Source organism: Oreochromis niloticus, linkage group LG1, assembly GCF_001858045.2.
Source record: "Oreochromis niloticus isolate F11D_XX linkage group LG1, O_niloticus_UMD_NMBU, whole genome shotgun sequence".
Taxonomy (NCBI): Eukaryota; Metazoa; Chordata; class Actinopteri; order Cichliformes; family Cichlidae; genus Oreochromis; species Oreochromis niloticus.
Genome location: NC_031965.2, coordinates 307,145 through 326,943, shown reverse-complemented (window position 1 = coordinate 326,943; position 19,799 = coordinate 307,145). Strand labels below are relative to the sequence as shown.

The 19,799-nt window shown below is 41.6% G+C and overlaps 1 protein-coding gene across 1 annotated transcript in view; it reads right to left on the bottom strand.

Moving 5' to 3' along the window:
* LOC100695157 (nuclear receptor ROR-alpha) overlaps nucleotides 1-19,289 on the bottom strand; it is a 186,109-nt gene extending 166,820 nt beyond the window's left edge. The window contains exon 1 of the mRNA XM_025903100.1: nucleotides 18,777-19,289. Within this exon, the coding sequence (XP_025758885.1) occupies nucleotides 18,777-18,912 (136 nt within the window). The 5' untranslated portion in view covers nucleotides 18,913-19,289. The remainder of the gene's footprint in view (nucleotides 1-18,776) is intronic.
* Nucleotides 19,290-19,799: the final 510 nt, after the last annotated feature.

Here is a 19,799-nt window from a genome sequence, read left to right as displayed (position 1 = left end):
ATACTATATACAGCTGAGTAAGAAAATACAAAATACAACTTTGTCAAAGAAAGAATTGCACATATAGCAGTCTTATTGCACGTATGAGGGTTCTGGTAAAAAACTAGTTCTGGTAAAGTAAAAGATTATGCTCAAAGTTTTATGCCCTGGAGGCCAAGAGTCGTGTGTAGAGAAGAACATGACTTGGAAACGGACATTTAAGGTCACATTTTGTTAAGATGGGGAGAATTGTCCCATATGTGTTCATTTCTCTTCTTTTTTAAGAGGACAAACGCAGTTACTGAGTGTTGTCTACTTCCTCTTTCTGATTCTAAGCAAGCATGTTTGATAAAATACTCTTAGGAAAGCGTATTTTGAGTGCTTCTAAGTGTGTGAATGTTGTGAGTACTTGATTTGAATGATTCTGTGTGATTTGTACAAAATAATAAATAAGTAATAATAACTCATAGGAGAGTGCGTGAATAGAGGAGGCCTGAGAGAGTGTGTGTGCGTCAAACAGGAAGTCTGATTATACCTGGTGAAAGACGTTGCAACATGAAAACAGAGGAATCAGAGACTGAATGTCTTAAGAAAAAGTAATAAAATTATATTAATTACATGTTTTAGAAAAGAGAAAGACCGAGAAAATAAAATACATGAACTGACAATTACATTAATGAATAGAAAACGCACGTACACAAATTGCTACAGGTGAAATTATTGTTGGAAACAATCAGAAGTGGGATAGCTTAATATACCCAGGCAATGAAGAAAGCAGCTTACACTCCTTTAATTTCCAGAGCCAGTGCGTCCCCTCCCCTCATAGCACCCGTGCCCACTTGGCCCCCGTATCAGGCGAGCATGGAAGGCTGGATAGCCCATGACGGGTAAGATCCCACCTCGAAACCCTGGGACAACCTAAGGCAGGCACAGTCACGACTGCTCCCTAAAGTCCCTAAGTGAGCTTGGACTCACTGGTGGAGACGGGGCTTCAAGGGTAAAGCCGCTGAGGCAGAGGGGGAAATGCTAAACAAACATGTCATTAACAATGACGAGTGATGAGCCAAAGAGGGGAGACACTCACTGTCTTTCAGGGTGAATTGTTCCCTGAACCTGAAAAGCAAGCTCTAACTTCTGGCTGAGGACAAGGAATGCTGTTATTTAAGGTGGGAAATCAAAATTGAGGTTAGCAAATTTGGGAGAGAGAAAACTGACTGTTTAAGTGGAGAATTGTGAAGGGTCTGAAAAACCACAAAAAGAAACATATACAAAAGCACACACACCAAAAGAAAATGCATTAACAAGACAAGCTCATGAAGATTAATATAGACCTTGACTAAACCTGGCTAAAAACACAAACATATGCAATGAAAATCAGCTTGCTACTTTTATGAGTGATAGAATGGTGTGAATGTTTAATAAAATACATGTAAAGCCTGAAGTTGAGATATGATTCAGTATGTAAATTAGCTGGAGTGAGTGGTGACAAAGAAGCTTCCTGTGTGTCTATGTGACTGAGGCTTTCAATTGAGGACACAGAGTAGTGACTGAGGAGGATTACTCGGTGAAATATATAATGGTAAAGTAACAGGATGATTCTTTATGGTGGTCAGGTCTGTCCAGAGGTGCAGATTTGGACAGGAAATTTATACTGTAGTGATGATACGTTGTTATAATGGGTTTATGGCTTATGCTGAATCTAAGTGTGGTAAAGTGTTTAGAGGGGAACATTGTTGTGTGCAAAACGGTGCAGCTTTTGACGAGGTTCTCAGTATATTGAACGGGTGAAATTTAGGATTGTTTAAGATTCTTGAGGTTGTTATTTTTATTTTAATAGAGGGAGTTTTATCAAACATGCACATGTCTAAGGGGGTCCATCATTTTTGTAACAGTGCACTTAGAAAACCTGTCAGGTGATTTTGTTTTGTGTTTTGATGAGCTAATAATCAGCTCTCTTCTTCTCATTTTTGTTCTAAGCAGGCCTGCAAAAGAGTGAATAACAGCGCTGAAAATTCTCGGGAGAACAAATATAAGGTGACCTTCTCCAGATTACAATGGGCAGAGGAGAAGGCTAAGTCTCTGTCTAAAAGGATTGCCGCGAGCCAATCCAGTCCAAAAGCAGAAAGAACTATTTTCCTAAAAATAAAATAAAACAAATGAATGAGCGCATGTTGCTGAGAGTGAAGACTGATTATTTGCGAGATAGTCTCCACTGTCAGCAATACCTGATGTTAATGCATGTGAGTGAATGTGTGTAAATGGATGGTGACTGGACGGACGAGGCAGACCATAGGTTGGACCGACTGGACACTGACATAAAGACTGGACTAAGGTTAGACACATGACTGATAACTGTTCTGTTTTAAGTTTTCTTTTTATAACGCAGGTTGGATCATAAGTGGGGAAAAACTGAGTATGAAATGTGAACTTCTGGTTAACACACAGGTTTTGTTTCTAGGAAGTTCCAAGGATGCAGGCTGTGGATGGAGCCAAGAAAAGATTTGACATAATGATTAATTTGATTTCATTCCTTAAACACAGGTTTGAAGGGCCGGAGCATGAATATCTAATATGATATAACTAACCTTTTTCTTTTAATTTCCTAAGCTCGAGTGAAGCATTTTGAGTTTGTAACACATAAGATGTGTCACAAAAGGGGGGAGTTACAGGATTTAAGGTTTAATTTGAAATGGGTTTTAGGGTTACTTGATGACGTTTGGGGTTTTTGATAATTTAGATATGGTAAAATTGAGGCAGAAATTGTTATTCTCATGTTCTTTTTGATCTGTTTTTATGCTCAGATGGTGATGGTTTATATCTTACCCTGGGTGTGTTTAACAAGGCTAACAGTGTTGCTCACACACATGAAGGGCATGGAGATTAAGTAAAGTTAATATAAAGGACAGAGTCCAGAACATGATATGGTGAAACAACTTTGAATGATTAAAGGAACCTTAGATGAACATAGTAGATTAGTGAGGTGTAGCAGAGAGAGGCTGTTTGTTTTCTATCCTTTACAGGAGAAGATTTCAGGATCACAGCAACCACAGGGGTGGCAAGAATCCTGGAAGCCTGAGATCGAACGGAACCAACCAGAGAAAGGAGAAAAACAGAGCACAAATACATCTAGTTGTTTATATTACAAAGAAGATCAAAAGCTTGTTAGACATAGGTTATAATGGAAGCATAAAAGGGATGAGAGGAACTTTACATAACATTAAAATCCTGCAACAATTCGTAAATTGCCCAAACACAGTGTTCAGACCGGATATGCGCTACCCGTTAAAGGGGGCGAAGAAATCAGGCCTAAGTTTGAAAAATGAAATGGGTTAACTCGACAGAGGATGTTTCCAAAGGTTGAGAAAATAATGTAGGACCTTTTACCAGGAGAAAGCTAATTGTATCTTTTACACTTTACAGTGTGCATTGAGGGAAGTCAGGAATAGTTTAAATTAGGATTGAAAGAATTAAACTAGGTGAAAAGGGGGTGTAGCAAGTAGATTTAGGGCAGCTCACAGCCTGGCGTAAATGCAAGGTGCTGTCACACAGCTTAAGTTATTTGTTTGATTTATTTTTATGACAAAATAATAAGGAAACATTGAAAACATACAACCCGTTGAGGAGACAGATAGGGTTGGGGAATTGAAAGGTTTTGTTTGTTTAGCATAATTTCTTTTGTTATATTTTAGCTTTAACAGGGAACATGCCTCTCTGGAGCTTCTCTCCTGATGCTACCCCGCCAAAGACCCTTATCCATAGAGACTATGTCAGCTCCCAAACAGACAGCAACAAACCAAATCTAGCAATAAACAACTTAAACATCAATAGTAACAAAGCAAGAACAATACAGAATCCACATCTGAACCGAAGAATAAAACAGTGAAATGTGGATTATTAAATATTAGGTCTCTCTCTTCAAAGCCTCTGTTAGCTCACGCCAAGCGGTCGCAGCAGATGGCTGCCCGTACCTGAGCGTGGTTCTGTCGGAGGTTTCTTCCTGTTAAAAGGGAGTTTTTCCTTCCCACTGTTGCCAAAGTGCTTGCTCAATAGGGGGTCACATGATTGTTGGGTTTTTCTCTGTATCTATGAAGCGCCTGGAGGCAATTTTTGTTGTGATTTGGCGCTATATAAATAAAATTCAATTGGATTGTATTGAAGTAAACTTAATGTGATAAATTAGGAATTAGTTCATTTCTCAAGTGAGAAATGAAAAAGGGGGACTGGTGTTAGGAATAAAAGAAATATTTTTAATGTGTATAATGAAGGCTTGTAGAGCAAGGCCACCTTTGACTCACAAACAAGTGCTCAGCCAGATTGAAAAACAGGAAGTTTTAGTGCACAAGGCATATTAATAGATATAGACACAAAAAAGAGGAACTCCCCATATAAACAACGTTCAAGCCTGTGTGACGTGTAAAGTACCGAAATAACACCATATAAGTTACAGCTGATGATTCTAATGTTAGAGAGCTCTTGCAACTGGCGTCTGAGCTGTGCAGAGGTCTCTCACCCCCGGAAGACGATTGAATAAAGAAAGACAGGTACTTATGTATGTCAGCATAAGGTGGAGTCCAACAGAAGCAAGGCACCCTACATGCGCACAGCATGCAGCAGGGGTTGCCAAAATAATATAGAAAACAGCACATGTAGTGAGAGAACACTCACTAAAAGTTCTGACTACACATAGTGTGGTGGCATATGTGAACTCGCAGGCGTTCACTATGACATCATTAGCACAACAGAGACTGAGTAAAGTTTTAGATGCTCCAAATCTGACATTTACACATGAAGGAATCAATATGGCAGATTTAATGGGATCAGGAGAACCTCATGATTGTACTAAGAAAGCAGAAGTTGAAGGGAAAGTCAGGGAAGATTTAAAAGCAGAACCTATCCCTGGAGCTGAGGATTGGTTCATAGATGGCTGCTGTCATCGTGATGAAGAAGGATCGAAAGCAGGCTATGCTATAGTCTGCAAACAAGGAACTGAATTTGAGCCCATGAGGAACTCCAGCAGTGGAAGGAGCCACGCTGGACGGGTCCTTACGAGGTCATTGCCAGAACAACTACAGCAGTTCAACTAAAAGGGAAAGGCGATACCTGGTATCATTGGTCGCAGTGTGCGCCAGCACATGAGAGTTTGGTAGAGGAAAACTCCTCTACACCCAACACAGGTGGTAACGAGCAGAGGCAGAATAAATCCTCTCACCTGTGCAACGGGCCAACCAGTAGTCTACCTGGAAGGCCGAAGAAAGAAGAGGAGCAGCTTAGAAGGTCGCCACGCCAGCAGAAAGGAGCGGTGACAAGTTGAGGACTCCACAAAAGCAGGGGAGTTTCATTCCAGGATATAAAGTTTATATAACATGATGCAAACACACGAATCAGAGAATGTTCCTTACAACTACATGTTTATTGTATGCAATGATATTAACTATGGCTCTGTTGTTTATTGTCTATATTTTGCAGGGCACTCCGGACTACTTGTCTGAACACGGAGGCCAGTCCAGCACAGCACTTCCTGAGACTGTAGTTGCTAAAACAGGATCGGTAAAAAGACAAAAGCGCGAGGTGTCAGGTAAAGGTGATGAGTGTCTCAGCATGAATAATGGCATAGAGTTGAATTATGTTAAAGGGTCTACCAGCTTATTCACGTTTGATTTGTGTGACGTTATTAAGTGTACGGGAGCTAGTAGTAGTTGGAGAGCGTATGATGTACAGGTCTGCAATCACCCCGTGATATGCTTAGGGTAAATTTAGTTGATGCAAAGCCTAAGCCGCTCGCAGAAAGCTTAATCACCATTCTGACTGATCAGACGGTAACTTCGAGAACAGTAGCTCAAAAGGAACAGGAACCAAAAGGGAGAGTACTCTAGACTGAAGCCTAAGGATTTGATTGAGCGTGCCATCGGTTTCAAGGACAGTAACCTCTGGCTTGATTGGGTGGCTCAAAATGCTAAAGAACAACATGTATCTGACTGTGTTGCCTGTGCGTCAGCTAGGCCACGTTTGTTCACAGAGCCCGCACCGTTGCATTTAGAAGATAAGCGGGGCTATGATTGTATGTTGCAGCTAACAAGGAATGCAGTGAGTACTGGCAACTGTACTTTGTTGTCCAGACTTTTCCCTCCTGTTTCAAAGCAGACAACAGTGGGACCATTTATGCCAAAACGAGATAATTACATGTTTTAAGTTTTCTACAGATAATGAAAAGTACAAGGTGGGAGAGATCGACCCAACTGGGTGTGCTGTCACACTCCAGGGATGAACCACCAATAATGTAAGCGACCCAAACATGGTAATTGGAACATGGGCAAGAAGTGGGCTCTACTATTATTGTGGGGAAAATACTCTGTTAGTTCGTGTTCCTATGGGAAGCGTAGGGACATGTGTGATGGTGCGATTGGGAGCTCCGCTCATGCTTATTGGGAACCAGGTAAAGGCTATTCCACAACATAACACACGTACCTTAGCCGCCAGATGTAAGAGACATATTTTGGCCAAAAGAGGGACCCAGGGTACACATGCATATGACCCTAGGTTAAACTCTCCGACCTGGATAGACTCCATAGGAGTGCCCAGGGGAGTTCCAGATGAGTACAAGCTGGTAAATCCGATAGTTGCAGGATTTGAAAGTATATTTCTTTGGGTGACACCTAATAAGAATGTTGATCGCATTAACTATGTTCATTGCAATCTGCTGAGACTCTCTAACCTAACCAGGGATGCCATGATGGGGTTCGCAGAACAATTGAGTCCGAGTTTGCTGATGGGAAATCGAATGGCCCTTGACATGAGAAGGGAGGCGTGTGCGCCATGTTCGGAGACATGTGCTGCACTTTTATCCCTAATAATACTGCCCCAGATGGCTCAGTAACCCGAGCTCTGGAGGGCCTGAAAACTTTGTCTAAAACTATGCATGAACACTCAGGTATCGAAAATCTGCTGGCGTCCTGGATGACATCTGTGTTTGGACAATGGAAAGGTGTGGCTATGTCAGTGATGTTTTCTTTGACTGTATTTTTGGGAATACTGGTCATTGTTGGATGTTGTATCATTCCTTGTGTCCGAGGATTGTTGGTAAAAGTAATGGCGAGGGTTGCGAACCCTGGCTGGGTTGAGGCCATCTACCAGATGAACCTAGAACCCATAGAGTGGGGCAGGGAGTGATACAACATGAAGTGTGGTGACATTCCTTGTTGGAATGTCAAAAGAGGGAATGTTGGGATTCAGAGATTCTTTTATTGCTGCCATATACTCTGCCTTATGATAAATGCATTAATAACATGTTTTATAGTATTATTTTATCAGTAATATTTCTTACAGGGTTCATAATGCATTGAATATGTTTGTCATTACATTGACCTTTCTATTTACAGGTTGAGTTCATTCTATACACAATGCATAACTGTGCTTGTTTAGAGTTGATGTTCCATCCAAGAGGATTTTAAGCTTCACTGGTGAGAGTGTCCAGGTGATACATGTTGAGGGAAGATGAGAACATAGCAGGTTAATTGCATGCATGCTTACAATACACATAAATCTAGTAGCAGGCCTGAGCGAAGGCCCAAGTGTCTTCTGCTTCTTATTTGAGACCTGCGCCAATTCAGTCTACTTAGTGATTGATGACGAGGGTCCATTATTAGCCCTTAGAGGCCCTGAAGCTTGAAGTTATTACCTTAAAAGGAAGATGTTATCAAAAAGAGAAGTTATATGTCTGTTTATAGTTATTAGAGATGTACAAGATGTACCCTTGTCTGTAAACAATGACTGTACACAATGTATTTTTGACCTGTATTGACGTGTATGTGGGGGTGTGATCCTCTATGCTATAAAACCAGAACCCAGTGTATTTTTTGTCAGAGCAAATAAGCCATATGCTGATGATTGTTCTCCGTTGTCAATAAACTCATCGTTCGATTGCACTTTTCTGGAGCCTCCGTCGTTTGTTGTCTGATCTGCAGTTGATCGATCTCGCTTCATGACAGATGTACCCTTAGGCCCCCCTCCTCGATTCAGAGATGGTCTTTCCCTTTTCACGTAAATGGCCTCCTTGACTCCGCCCTCAAACCAGCGTTCCTCCCTGTCCAGGATGTGTACATCCTCATCATTGAAAGAGTGTCCACTGGCCTGTAGGTGTAAATAAACTGCAGAGTCCTGGCCTGACGAGGTAGCTCTGCTGTGTTGTGCCATCCGCTTCGCCAGAGGTTGTTTGGTTTCCCCGATGTATAAATCCTGGCAATCCTCCTGGCACTTAACAGCGTACACTATGTTACTCTGTTTGTGTCGGGGGACCCGATCCTTGGGGTGGACCAGTTTTTGGCGCAGTGTGTTTTGGGGTTTAAAAGCCACAGAGACCCGGTGTTTAGAAAAAATCCGTCTGAGCTGCTCCGATACTCCTGACACATATGGGATCACTACAGGTTTTTGTTTAGGCAGCGGTTGTCCTTCTCTCCTGGATCGGCTGGAGCTTTCTTTAGGTGTCTTTCCAGCTTTGACAAAAGTCCAGCTGGGATAACCAAAAGGCACTTCCAGTGGAAATGGGCTGACATATCCTGAGCGTAACCATCTATAATATCCACAAAACTTAAAAAGAGGTTATACACACACAATACGGTAATATTATGTAGAAGCACAGTACGTATCACTCCACGAGGCTCCTGACTATGGTAGCTGTAATGATCCGACAATCCATCAAGCGGTGCGGGTTCGTAGCTTAGCAAAGTAGTACTAAAACATTTTTGACAGATTTTTGATTTCAGTAAGCACAACCAGAATTCATACATAAGGCGCACTGTCGTTTTTTGAGAAAATCAAAGGATTGATTTTAAGTGTGCCTTATTTTCTGAAAAGCACGGTAATAACAACGGCCCACTTGCATGCTCTACCAAAAAATGTGCTTTGTTGTGTATCTGACGGACGAAAGCCAAACCAGTTCCACACCACTGAAGTTGCACCATTTTTACAAACCAATTCTGGTTCATCCGTTTCATTCAACGATCCGCTTTCGCCCTTCTCATTCTGCGTCGCCGCCATGCTTTTCCCACCATGTGCGTATGTAAACAAAGGCACTGCGCATGCGCGTTTTACCCATATTCTATCGCAATATTTCATTTTCTTACCATTGCCTAACATTATACCGGTATTACCGTGAACGGTATGATATGGCCCAGCCCTAATGCAAAGCACACCACATCATCTGTACAACACGGCGTCAGCAGTGATGGCTTGGGCGTGCATGGCTGCCAGTGACACTGGGACATTAGTGTTTATTGATGATGTCACACAGGACAGAAACAGACGAAAGAACTCTGAGGTGTTCAGAGACTGTCTGCTCAAATCCAGGTAAACTCAGTCAGACTGATTAGCCAGCGTTTCATATTACAGACGGACCACGAGCCAAAACATGCGGCCAAAGCACCCCAGGAGTTTATTAATGCAAAGAATGGAATATTCTTTATTGGCCAGGTCAGTCAGCTGATCTTAACCCAACTGAGGATTTTACTTGTTGTAGACTAAACTTTGGACAGAAAGGCCCACAAACAAACAAACAGGAAGTAAAACCCGCTGCAATAAAGGCCTGGCAGAGCATTAAAAAGGAGGAAACCAGCATCTGGTGATGTCCAAGTTAAAGACTTCAGCTGTGATTGCCAGCAAACGGTTTTCAAGCAACTATTATAAATAAACATTTTATTTTCAGTTATTCAATTTATCCAATTACTTTTGAGCCCCTAAAATGAAGGGGTTGTGCTAAAGAAAATACTTTAGTTACTCACATTTTTATCCAAACTTTTTGTTCAACCCATTGAAATTAAAGCTGAAAGTCTGCATTTCAACTACATCTGAGTCGTTTCATTTAAAATTGATTGTGGTGATGTAAAGAACCAACATTCGAAAAAAGTCATCTCTGTCCAAATAATTATGGACCTCACTGTAAATAGCAAACACAAGTGAATCTAAACTTTGTGGTCGCATTACTTCAGCATCATCACCACAAAGCTGCTGTGCTTGGTGAATTTTCCCAGCAGCATTTATATTCTCACTACATCACTACATCAATTTCCACTTCCAGATCACTGTGGTAATGTGTGAATGAATGAATAACAATGTAGACACAATGTAGAAAAGTTGCACAGGTTCAGTTCCCTAAGTTGTTGTGAAACACCTTCAAATATAATATGAGATATAGAGGGCGGGAGACGAAGGTTCAGGTTTATTGTTTGTAATGATCTTAAACCCGACTGGAAAGGTTTGCGAGTTTTGTAGGCGTAGCAGAAATGTCACAGGGCTGAGACGCCTGACTCGTCCCACAGCTCTGTGGCCACAAATACTGAAAATATGAGGACAAAACAACTACAGAAGTACAAAACTATGAACAGATGTGGTTTTATTTGTGTGCCTCTAGCTTTGTGAGGAGAGCTAAGAATTTTAAACCTGCAGTTTCAGAACGACTGTGACAAGGAGTTGAATATGTCATTCTGCCTGTTACCTGTTACCTGAAGAGGCCCTTGTCAGTTCAGACCAGGCACCCACACTTGGTCTGCATTACCCACCCGTGACGAGGGTCCACTCGAGTCTATGTGACATACATTTTATCATCTGTAGGCGAACGCAGCATTCTCTTTGGCCATGAGTGAATGAGTGACACACTTTTACTCATTTGTGAGACCGCATACAAGTAAAAAAGTAAAAAGTGTATGACACTACAACATTATTAACAAAAGGTAAAGAGTCTGATACTGTAATAGCACTTTCTGCTCTAACTGAGCACTCAAGCTGCATGCACCCAATCACATGAGCTCTTTCCCCTTCCTGTACCAAAGCGAGTTTTCTAACATTAACACAAACACGAATGCATCAGGTGCAATTTGGGGTTCAGCATCTTGCCCAAGCATACTTTAACATGTTGGACGGAAAAGCCAGCGAACCTTCTGATTGGTGCGCGACTCGCTCTACCTTCTGACGCCCCAATGAACAAGCCATGAAAACAGCATAAACACAGCACCATGAGTGTGAAGTAATCAGAAATAAGGGAAACACAGAAAAGCTGGGAAGGACTTGACCAAAGGAGCAGTAGGTGCTCAAAACAAAGTGAAATCAACGTGACAGAAGACACAGAACGAGAGCTCTGGGTTCCCTGCAGTCTGCTCCTCTTCTCCCAAATGAGCGTCAGCAAGTTAGCGTTCAGCTTTAAGGCTCTTCACAGCTCTGTTTTTGAAGCCTTCACTCTCCCACACTGAAGGCTCTGGTTCTGTGCCCTGTGACCTGTTAGGTAACACGCCCGCTGCTTTCAAGTACAGTCAGAAATAGCAGTACTGCCACCAGAGTGTACGACTGAGCAGTGTGTGCTTTCTATTTCAACTACGCATAAGTTTCATTTGAGTTGATTTAAATAAGAAAAATGTGCTTCAGCTGAGTTACTTTTCTGGATTCGCAGCACCTTGATTATACCAATACGTAACATTTTATGACCTTTTCAAAACGTAAATTAACTTTTTCAAACATGAATTGAACATTGAACACTTTACACTTTTGGACACTCACTTGGCATTGAAGATTATAATTAATTTTTTTATTCCAACCATATTTTGGGCACATTTTTTTATGTTGTTCCAGTCATGGCCTGCACAGTTTATGTGCAAAGGGAAAATATTTAGTTAATTTTAATTATCATAAATCTTCTTAAATTTGTATGTTTCTTCTGAAAGTTTATTTGGTTCCAAAATTGATATTTTCCAGACACTGTTTTCTAAATGTGACTAATATTTTTCAGAAACCTCCCATATATCTTATGAATATTTTGGCCTTGATTTTGACAGTTTGCTGTTGCCTCCATACTGTAGTGGAGCAACAAATCCTCTTTGGGTCACAAAGGACATCTCACATAGAAATGTCCCGGCCAGCGTCTAAGAATAAGAATAAGAATAACTTTATTTATCCCGAGGGAAATTCTTTTGTCGTGCACATGCTCAAAGCAGCAGGAGAGACAGAGGAACAGAGAAATAAGATATACAATATATACAATAAGAATAGTAGTATACAGTAATATACAGTAGTAGGATAGTGCAAGACATAGTATCAAATAACTCTAATGAAGTAATATAAATGACTGTATCCTGGAGAATAAATAACTTAACTATCAGTGCAGGCGGTTCTAGAAAGTGAGATAGTATTGTGCAATAGAATAAAGGGAGTAGCAGCGTGTGATGGGGCGATGAAACAAATATTCAATAAGGTACTGTTGGGTAATATTGCACGGTCTGACAAGGAACAGAATAACATAGGTAATAGTCTCAGGAAAATCACCTACAGAGTGAGGAAGAGTTATACAGTCTTATTGCCACCGGCACAAAGGATTTACTGTGGCGGTCAGTTCTGCATTTCGGGGCGATGAGTCTTTTGCTGCGTTTGCTCCGATGGTCCATCATGGGGGCGTGCATGGGGTGGGAGGGGTTGTACATGATAGAAAGAAGCTTTTTTAGCATTCTCCTCTCAGACACCTCCTCCAGGTTCTCAAGTCTGACACCCAGGACAGAACCAGCCTTTTTAATCAGCTTGTTCAGCCTGTTGGCATCAGCTGTCTTCACCCCACTTCCCCAGCTCACAGCTGCAATCAACACAACGCTCTCCAACACCGAGTGATAGAACATGGTCAGCATTTTCCTACCAACACTGAAGGACCTGAGTCGCCTCAGTAGGAAAAGCCGACTCTGCCCTTTTTTGAAGATAGCATTGGTGTTCTTGGTCCAGTCCAGGTTACAGTCCAAGTGTACCCCCAGGTACCGGTAGTCCTCAACGATCTCCACGTCAGCCCCTCTGATGGTGACAGGGGTAGGAGGGGGAGCCTGCTTCCTAATATTATGATCAGTATTTTTGTTAGATTTTTTCATTTTTTTAAGGATATGTTATCACTTGCTTTAATGTTTTTTCAATAGTAATGCCAAATGTATGATCTTGTGAATGATTAGCAGGGCTCAGTGAACTGTACAAACACTAAACAAAAACAGATAAACTGTACACCAAAAAGAAAAAGGTTCACATTTTAGGAGCACTTGCTTATGTGTTTTATTTTGTAGGAGAAATCCTGATTTTATTTCAGACATTCAAAAAAACAAAAAGGAAACAACAAACAATGACTTTGAGATGAGGGACTGAGAGTGTAAAACTGTTTAAACTTGCTTTACTGCCCAAGTCTTTATGTTCTGCTTCCAAGCAGCCAGACCTTTGTGTATTTTTTGAATTAGTCTTGAGGAGTAGTTCTCCAGGCTTTCAACGTTTTTTTCTTCACCTTGGCTGCATTTTCACTCATTTTCAGTTCAGATTTTTAAACCACTTAACACTGACCTATGACTCAGGACTCAAGCATTAAAAAGGCGTCTAATGCAAGGGCAAACTACTGAAAAAATCAGACAACCTAACAACAAAAACATTTTAACCCTAGAACACTATCGCCAGGTGATTTACACCCGAGCAAATACATTTACATGATTTCTCTCTCCTGCAGCTGTTTGCGTGTCGAGGAGCCTGTGCCTTCACCAGGGAAGTCTCAAATTTCCCAGGAATGGGTGGACCAAAGACCAGCTTTCCAGAGTCATCATTTTGTTTTAGGTTTTTTTTTTCATTTTGTTAGACACGGCACAGTTGAAAGTAAAAGAAGACCACTCTAATTTGTCATGTGTTGTCATATTTTGATATATTTGATTACTTTTTATTGGTTATATTATATCGGGTAAAAATCACCCGGCATTAGTGATTGTGTTACTATTTACAGCGATAGTGTTCTAGGGTTAAATAGTATCTTTAGAGACTTTGTTACAGTGACGTATTGTAAAACATTGCAATAATTTACATCAAATTATCAGTATCAGTTCTAAAAACTGATCTACAGCTATCAACAATACCTGAAAGTCATCTTCTTAAGGAATAGGAAGAAATTCAGCAAAGACCTGACGCAGGACCGTCTGTCTGCTGTTCACATGAAAAAGGGTCTCAGTGGAGGAGCTGCTGTCCGTAAAGAAGGAAATCAGGAAGACTAAGCTGATGTATTTGATATTCCACAAGAACTTGACTGAAAATTAGTGGCAACGGGGTTTATGGAGTAAAGAATCCACATTTGACCTTTTTGTCTTCAGTGTGCACAGAGGAGGTCATTCCTGCAGCACTATAATCCACAACATGTTCTCCATAGATGTCCGTACATACATGCTCTACAGCTAGATTTTGAGATTTTGTGTGATTGACATTTATTAAAACATCCATCCAGTTATTTCAGGATTGCCAGGAAACTATTCCAGGTATCATAGAGCAAGAGGCAGGCTTCACCCACGACCGACCGTTAACGCCTACATTCACACTTATGCTCAATTTTAGAATCACCAGTTAACTAAACCCCATGCATGTTTTTGGACTGTGGAAGGAAGCAGGCGTACCCAGAGAGAACCCACGGAGACACTGGGAGAACATGCAAGCTCCACACAGAAAGCCCCCAGCCTGGATTCAAACCCAGGACCTTCTTGCTAACCACTCCTGCTAACCACAGTACCCACATGCCAGAAGGCTCAGAATAAAAGAAAACTATTTATTAAGAAATGTAAAAATGATTACAGAGCCTGTATAAATGGTAACGTATGATAAATACTGTGAGGTCCTTTCAAGGGAGTGAAGGCCAGACATGAAGTCTACATCAGCATCCACACAGGAAATGAAAATGATACGAACCCTGCAACTCTTCACACTTTGCCGTGGAAGGTCAAACTTGTTGTCAGTCAGTGTAACAACACCCTGCCCAAATGAACCATCACACCTCGACTGTGTTTGTGTAAATATGCTGCAGGGCAGGTGTGTCTCTTTACCAGCACCTCTGGGGTCAAAGGTCAGATGTCTCCAGAGCCAGGGACACAGTTAACTCTTTATTTTGTTAGTCAACTTTCAAGTAAAACTTCAAGTGACTTTTAGTAAACCCAGACTCATTGTTTTATGTCTAAACTTCTATTCCATACTATTACAACTTGCACATTAAAGAAACTCATATCCATGTGTTCTTGGTTTCCAAAGCAGCTTGAGTTATTTTCACTTCTTCCTTGCATGCTGACTGAATCCTGAACAGAATGACTGTCAAAGCGCCTCACGAGCCACGATAACACAGCAAAAACCACAATCAAGTAATTGTGATGTCAATTATTTAACACAGCTATTCATTCATTTCACATAACGCACTTAAAAATCACAGTTGCTTTAATCATCCATCTCTAACACACCATCTCATGACTGATGTGTTATTATGTAAGCGTCAGTTACAGGCGTGAGCTGCACTGACTACCACAGTTAATGTGCTGCTGCATGCTACAGGCCATCCACAAAGTTTGTGCAGCCGTTCTGGTGAGTAAAATTCATGTTTTTATTAGACTGTTACTCAGCACTGTTTAGCAGTTACAGTTTGCAAACCAAGCTGTCTAGTTGATAAATGAACAATTCACCAGACATTTCTGATTGGTCAGCACCGTTACAGGCCTTTCTGTGTGGAGTTTACATGTTCTCCCTGTGGGTATGTGGGTTCTCTACAGGTACACCAGCTTCTTCCAAAGTCCAAACAGAGGCATATTAGGTTCATGGTGAGTCTGTGGATGTAACTCTGTGCCCTGGGTCGTATTGGCGACATGTCCATGGTGTACTCTGCCTCTTGCACAGTGAATACAAGAGGCAAAAGACCCTGTTGTGGATAAATGAGTAAGAAAATTTACAGAGGGAGTTAACATAGAAGCTGACGACAAAGCGACAGAAGGTTCCTTAAAGTGTTTAATCACACAAAGAATCTTTGTCATAGTGATGTTAAATTTTTGAGTTTGGGGTTTTGAATATGGTGTAGATATATGGTATACCAGTCAAGCCTAACAGACCTCTCTGCACTGCATCACACTTGTTATTAATCTCTGTCTCTCTTCCACAGCATGTCTTTATCCCGTCTCCCACTGGGTTTAAATCTGGGACTCTCGGCCATTTGACCTTAGAACTGAAGAAGCTTCTCGGATGAGAGGTGAAACGTCTTCAAGCAACTTAAAGAAGTCCAGACGCTTTTCTTTGCAAATTCCGATGAGCTGGATGACTGAGAACCTTCACAGACTTTATCCCGTCTTCTTTCTCTCACCCCAACCGGTCGCAGCAGATGGCCCCGCCCCTCCTTGAGGGAGTTTTTCCTTCCCACTGTCGCCAAAGTGCTTGCTCATAGGGGGTCATATGATTGTTGGCTTTTTCTCTGTATCTATTATTGAACGATCTGCTGTACAATATAAAGTGCCTTGAGGCGACTGTTGTTGTGATTTGGAGCTGTATAAATAAAATTGAATTGAATATATTTCCTCAATGCATTGAAACTATATTTTTTTCAAGAGTACAGAACCACCTGACAAAGAAATGCAAAGAAAAACAGACATACTTATGGTTTAGAAGTTGCATCTCAAACAGTGACAGCAATTCCAAGGTGCATTTATCTCAACCTAAAGATGTCTTTTAAAAACTCGACATACCTACACATTACAAAGTAAACACATAAAATAATTTGGTGATGTTACACAGAAGAGACATTTGATAACCCATGGGAAAAACCTGGAACAATGATCTTTTTCAGCACACAGTGTAAAATGATCTCATCATCAGGGACCTGTGGTGCATGAAGCTTTTATCACCAGCCACCTCTAATGGCCTATTCAGTATATATGAAGTGAGCACAGAGGAGTCAAGGTGTCAGTCTATTGTAAGTGCTGTTGACAGGCGCTGACCCGTACATCCAGAATGTGCTCGCTGATTCTGGTTGTGATCCCGCATGGTTGTTATTGAATTATTCCAGGCTTTCACTGACAATCAGTCAAGCCTAAGCAAGAGGTGTGTCTGAAGGCTGAAGCAGTGAGAGCTGCACCAAGACCTACTGTACACCACACACTGACTGATGCACACAGAGCTGTGGGCGGATAAGGCTGCGCTAGCGTACCAGCAAGACTCTGTGCAAAACTTTTATGTAAAAAATATGCAGTATGCGCTGCTCAGGAGAAAATGTCTAAATTGTATCCCAAACATGCTTATTCATTTCCCAAAACAAATGTGAAATGTTATGACACCAGTTTTTAGCCATTAATACGTGCTCGGATTGGACAGCAGGAGAGTCCCAGAAATCCATATTATTCAGAAATCACACTCCTGATTTCAGGTTTGACATTCAGTCACAAACTGTACTTTGAGCACTAAAAGGACCCGTCGCTATTCTTTTATAGAGGACCAGCTTCATCACCTTATCAAGACTCTGATTCTGCATCTCAACAGCTTCTGCTGCCAGACTTACCTGGAACCTTTCCTTTCTTATTCACACACCCCACAGTCCTCTTGGTTTTTACAAGTTGAACTTGAACACAGCATCTGACCCACTGACTTGGCTTTATTTACCTTTCGTTGTTTACTCTGGTTCCAGCTCCTCGGGGCTCTCTGCTTTGACTGCATGTCTCAGAAACAGTCACACTATCTGCCCGTCTCCATTTCAACACAGCTCAAACACTCACTGTGATTTTTCTCCTTCTCCTCAAACAGCTGTTACTTAACCAACTCTGCTCCGAGAAACTCAGTGAAGTTCGATCTGACCGCCTCTCCCCCTCTCTCTTCAGGCTGCATACCAATAATGAGCAGCAGGAAAATCTAATGTCAGGTCCGTGAGCTGCTCACAGGGGACATATGACTTCATTCACTGGTATTAATTACTGCATGCGAGTGAGAGCGTGACACTCTGTTTAGGTGGCCATCAAATAAATAAAAACGTAAAAAATTATTCTGCTGCAAAACATATCCATCAATATATATGTGAGTAATCCTTTTAGTTTAAATGGGGTTTTTTAAAATGTATCTATAGACAGATGTTTGTTTCTGAATGTCTTTCTTAAAACCAGAGATAAAAGCTGGCACTAACTTTTTTTTCCTGTTTTCAGTCTTTTTGTGCTTGTTTTCAAAGTCTTTCTAGTAGTTTTAGCTGTTGTGAGACTGTAGCTGTTACTTTGAATCTCTTAGTACTTGTTTTGTGGTTATTTTGAGACTTTGTGGATGTTTTGAGTCTGTTTGTTTTAACTGTCGCTGATTTAAATCTCTGCTATGTTCTCTGTCAAACACTCACACACTGATGGATGCAACGTGGGGTTAGATATCTGACGGACACACGGGGATAGAACCACCAGGTGAAGCACCACCTGCTCTGCTACCTGAGCCACAGCCACCCCACAAAAGAGCCACAAATCACTGTGTTCCTGTTATGAATAAACAATTTCTACTTTTGTTCATTAGCCTTCATGTTCTTTGTTACACCTGTAAAAAGAAAAAATATTCATTTTCGGAGCGGGGTGATTGTTGACATGAAAGGTGAACACAAGCTGCTGACACAGTAAGAACACGTTTGTCTTAAAAACTAAAGTCTTGTAAAAACATTTTTCATTTTACTGCAACCAAAAAAAAAAAAATAGCAGAACGGCCAAACAGGAAGGGTATTACATTCATTCACTTTCACTTTTTAAGTCGATTATTTTATTATTTATTAATTAAAGTTAAATAAAATGCCTTCAACTGAACATGACAGTTTCCGTTCACATCAAAGTGATGTTCTCACACGGAGGTGTTAATGTGCACGAGTCAGTGGATGTCTGCGCTCCGACACATCAAACTGCTCCACAAACCGTTTGAAGTTGTTGCTGCAGCTCAAACACACTCACAGCTGTGACAGATGTAGCCGAGATCAATAATAATAATCATCATTTAAGAATTAGCAGTCCTACCTTTGCCGCAGCTGGAGCCGGAGGAGCTGTGTGTCCTGGGCGGTGTGAGGTGCGGAGTCTCTAGGCTCGCTGATGTAGCGGGCTCAGAGCCGCTCCTGCCCGCCTCGCTCGCTGAATCCTGCGGGGACGACTCCATCCATCGACCGAAAGCAAAAACTTCCTGAAATGAACCGGATCTCCCCCTGTGGTCAGTGCCTGCTACTGAAATATAAAACCTCACGAACGGCCGGTGGGGTGGGGTGTTTGAACAGCGGAAGAAGCGCGGCTGCTGAGCAGCCGTCAGGTCGCTGCTATGAGCGCCGTTTGGAGGAGAAGAAGCCGGGCTGAGAGAGAGGGAGGGCGGCGCTGTAGAGAGCTCGGCTGCCCTCCCTGGAGGCTGCAGTCTTGAAGCGAGCGGTGTCAAAGTAGCGAGCAGGTTGGAGTGTTTCTGCTGCAAAGACAGCTGGGCTCCTGCACACTGTGTGAACCATGTAAAAGTTCCTGACTGTCAGAAACGGTAAAGTTATACGTTTATCAGTAAAATAGCACCCAAAGTAAAGGTTCTTTCTTGCTGTGACCACATATGAAAATTCGCGTAAAGGCCCTCGTTGCTATAAAGCCATGGTGTCAAGCATACAACTCAGGGGCCAGAACCCCTCAAACAGTTCAATCCAACCAAAATTACTGCAAAACTGTAAAAGAGAAGAAGGATTTCCTTTCATGTCTACCTATCTTCCCACTGTCACTCAAGAATCAGCAGTTTTCCACTTGATTTAACTCAAAAACTTTTCGTATGAAATGTATATATCTACACAACCACAGGGATTCAATTCAATTCAATTCAATTTTATTTATATAGCGCCAAATCACAACAAAAGTCGCCTCAAGGTGCTTTATATTGTGCAGTAGATCGCACAATAATAGATACAGAGAAAAAGCCAACAATCATATGACCCCCTATGAGCAAGCACTTTGGCGACAGTGGGAAGGAAAAACTCCCTTTTAACAGGAAGAAACCTCCGGCAGAACCAGGCTCAGGGAGGG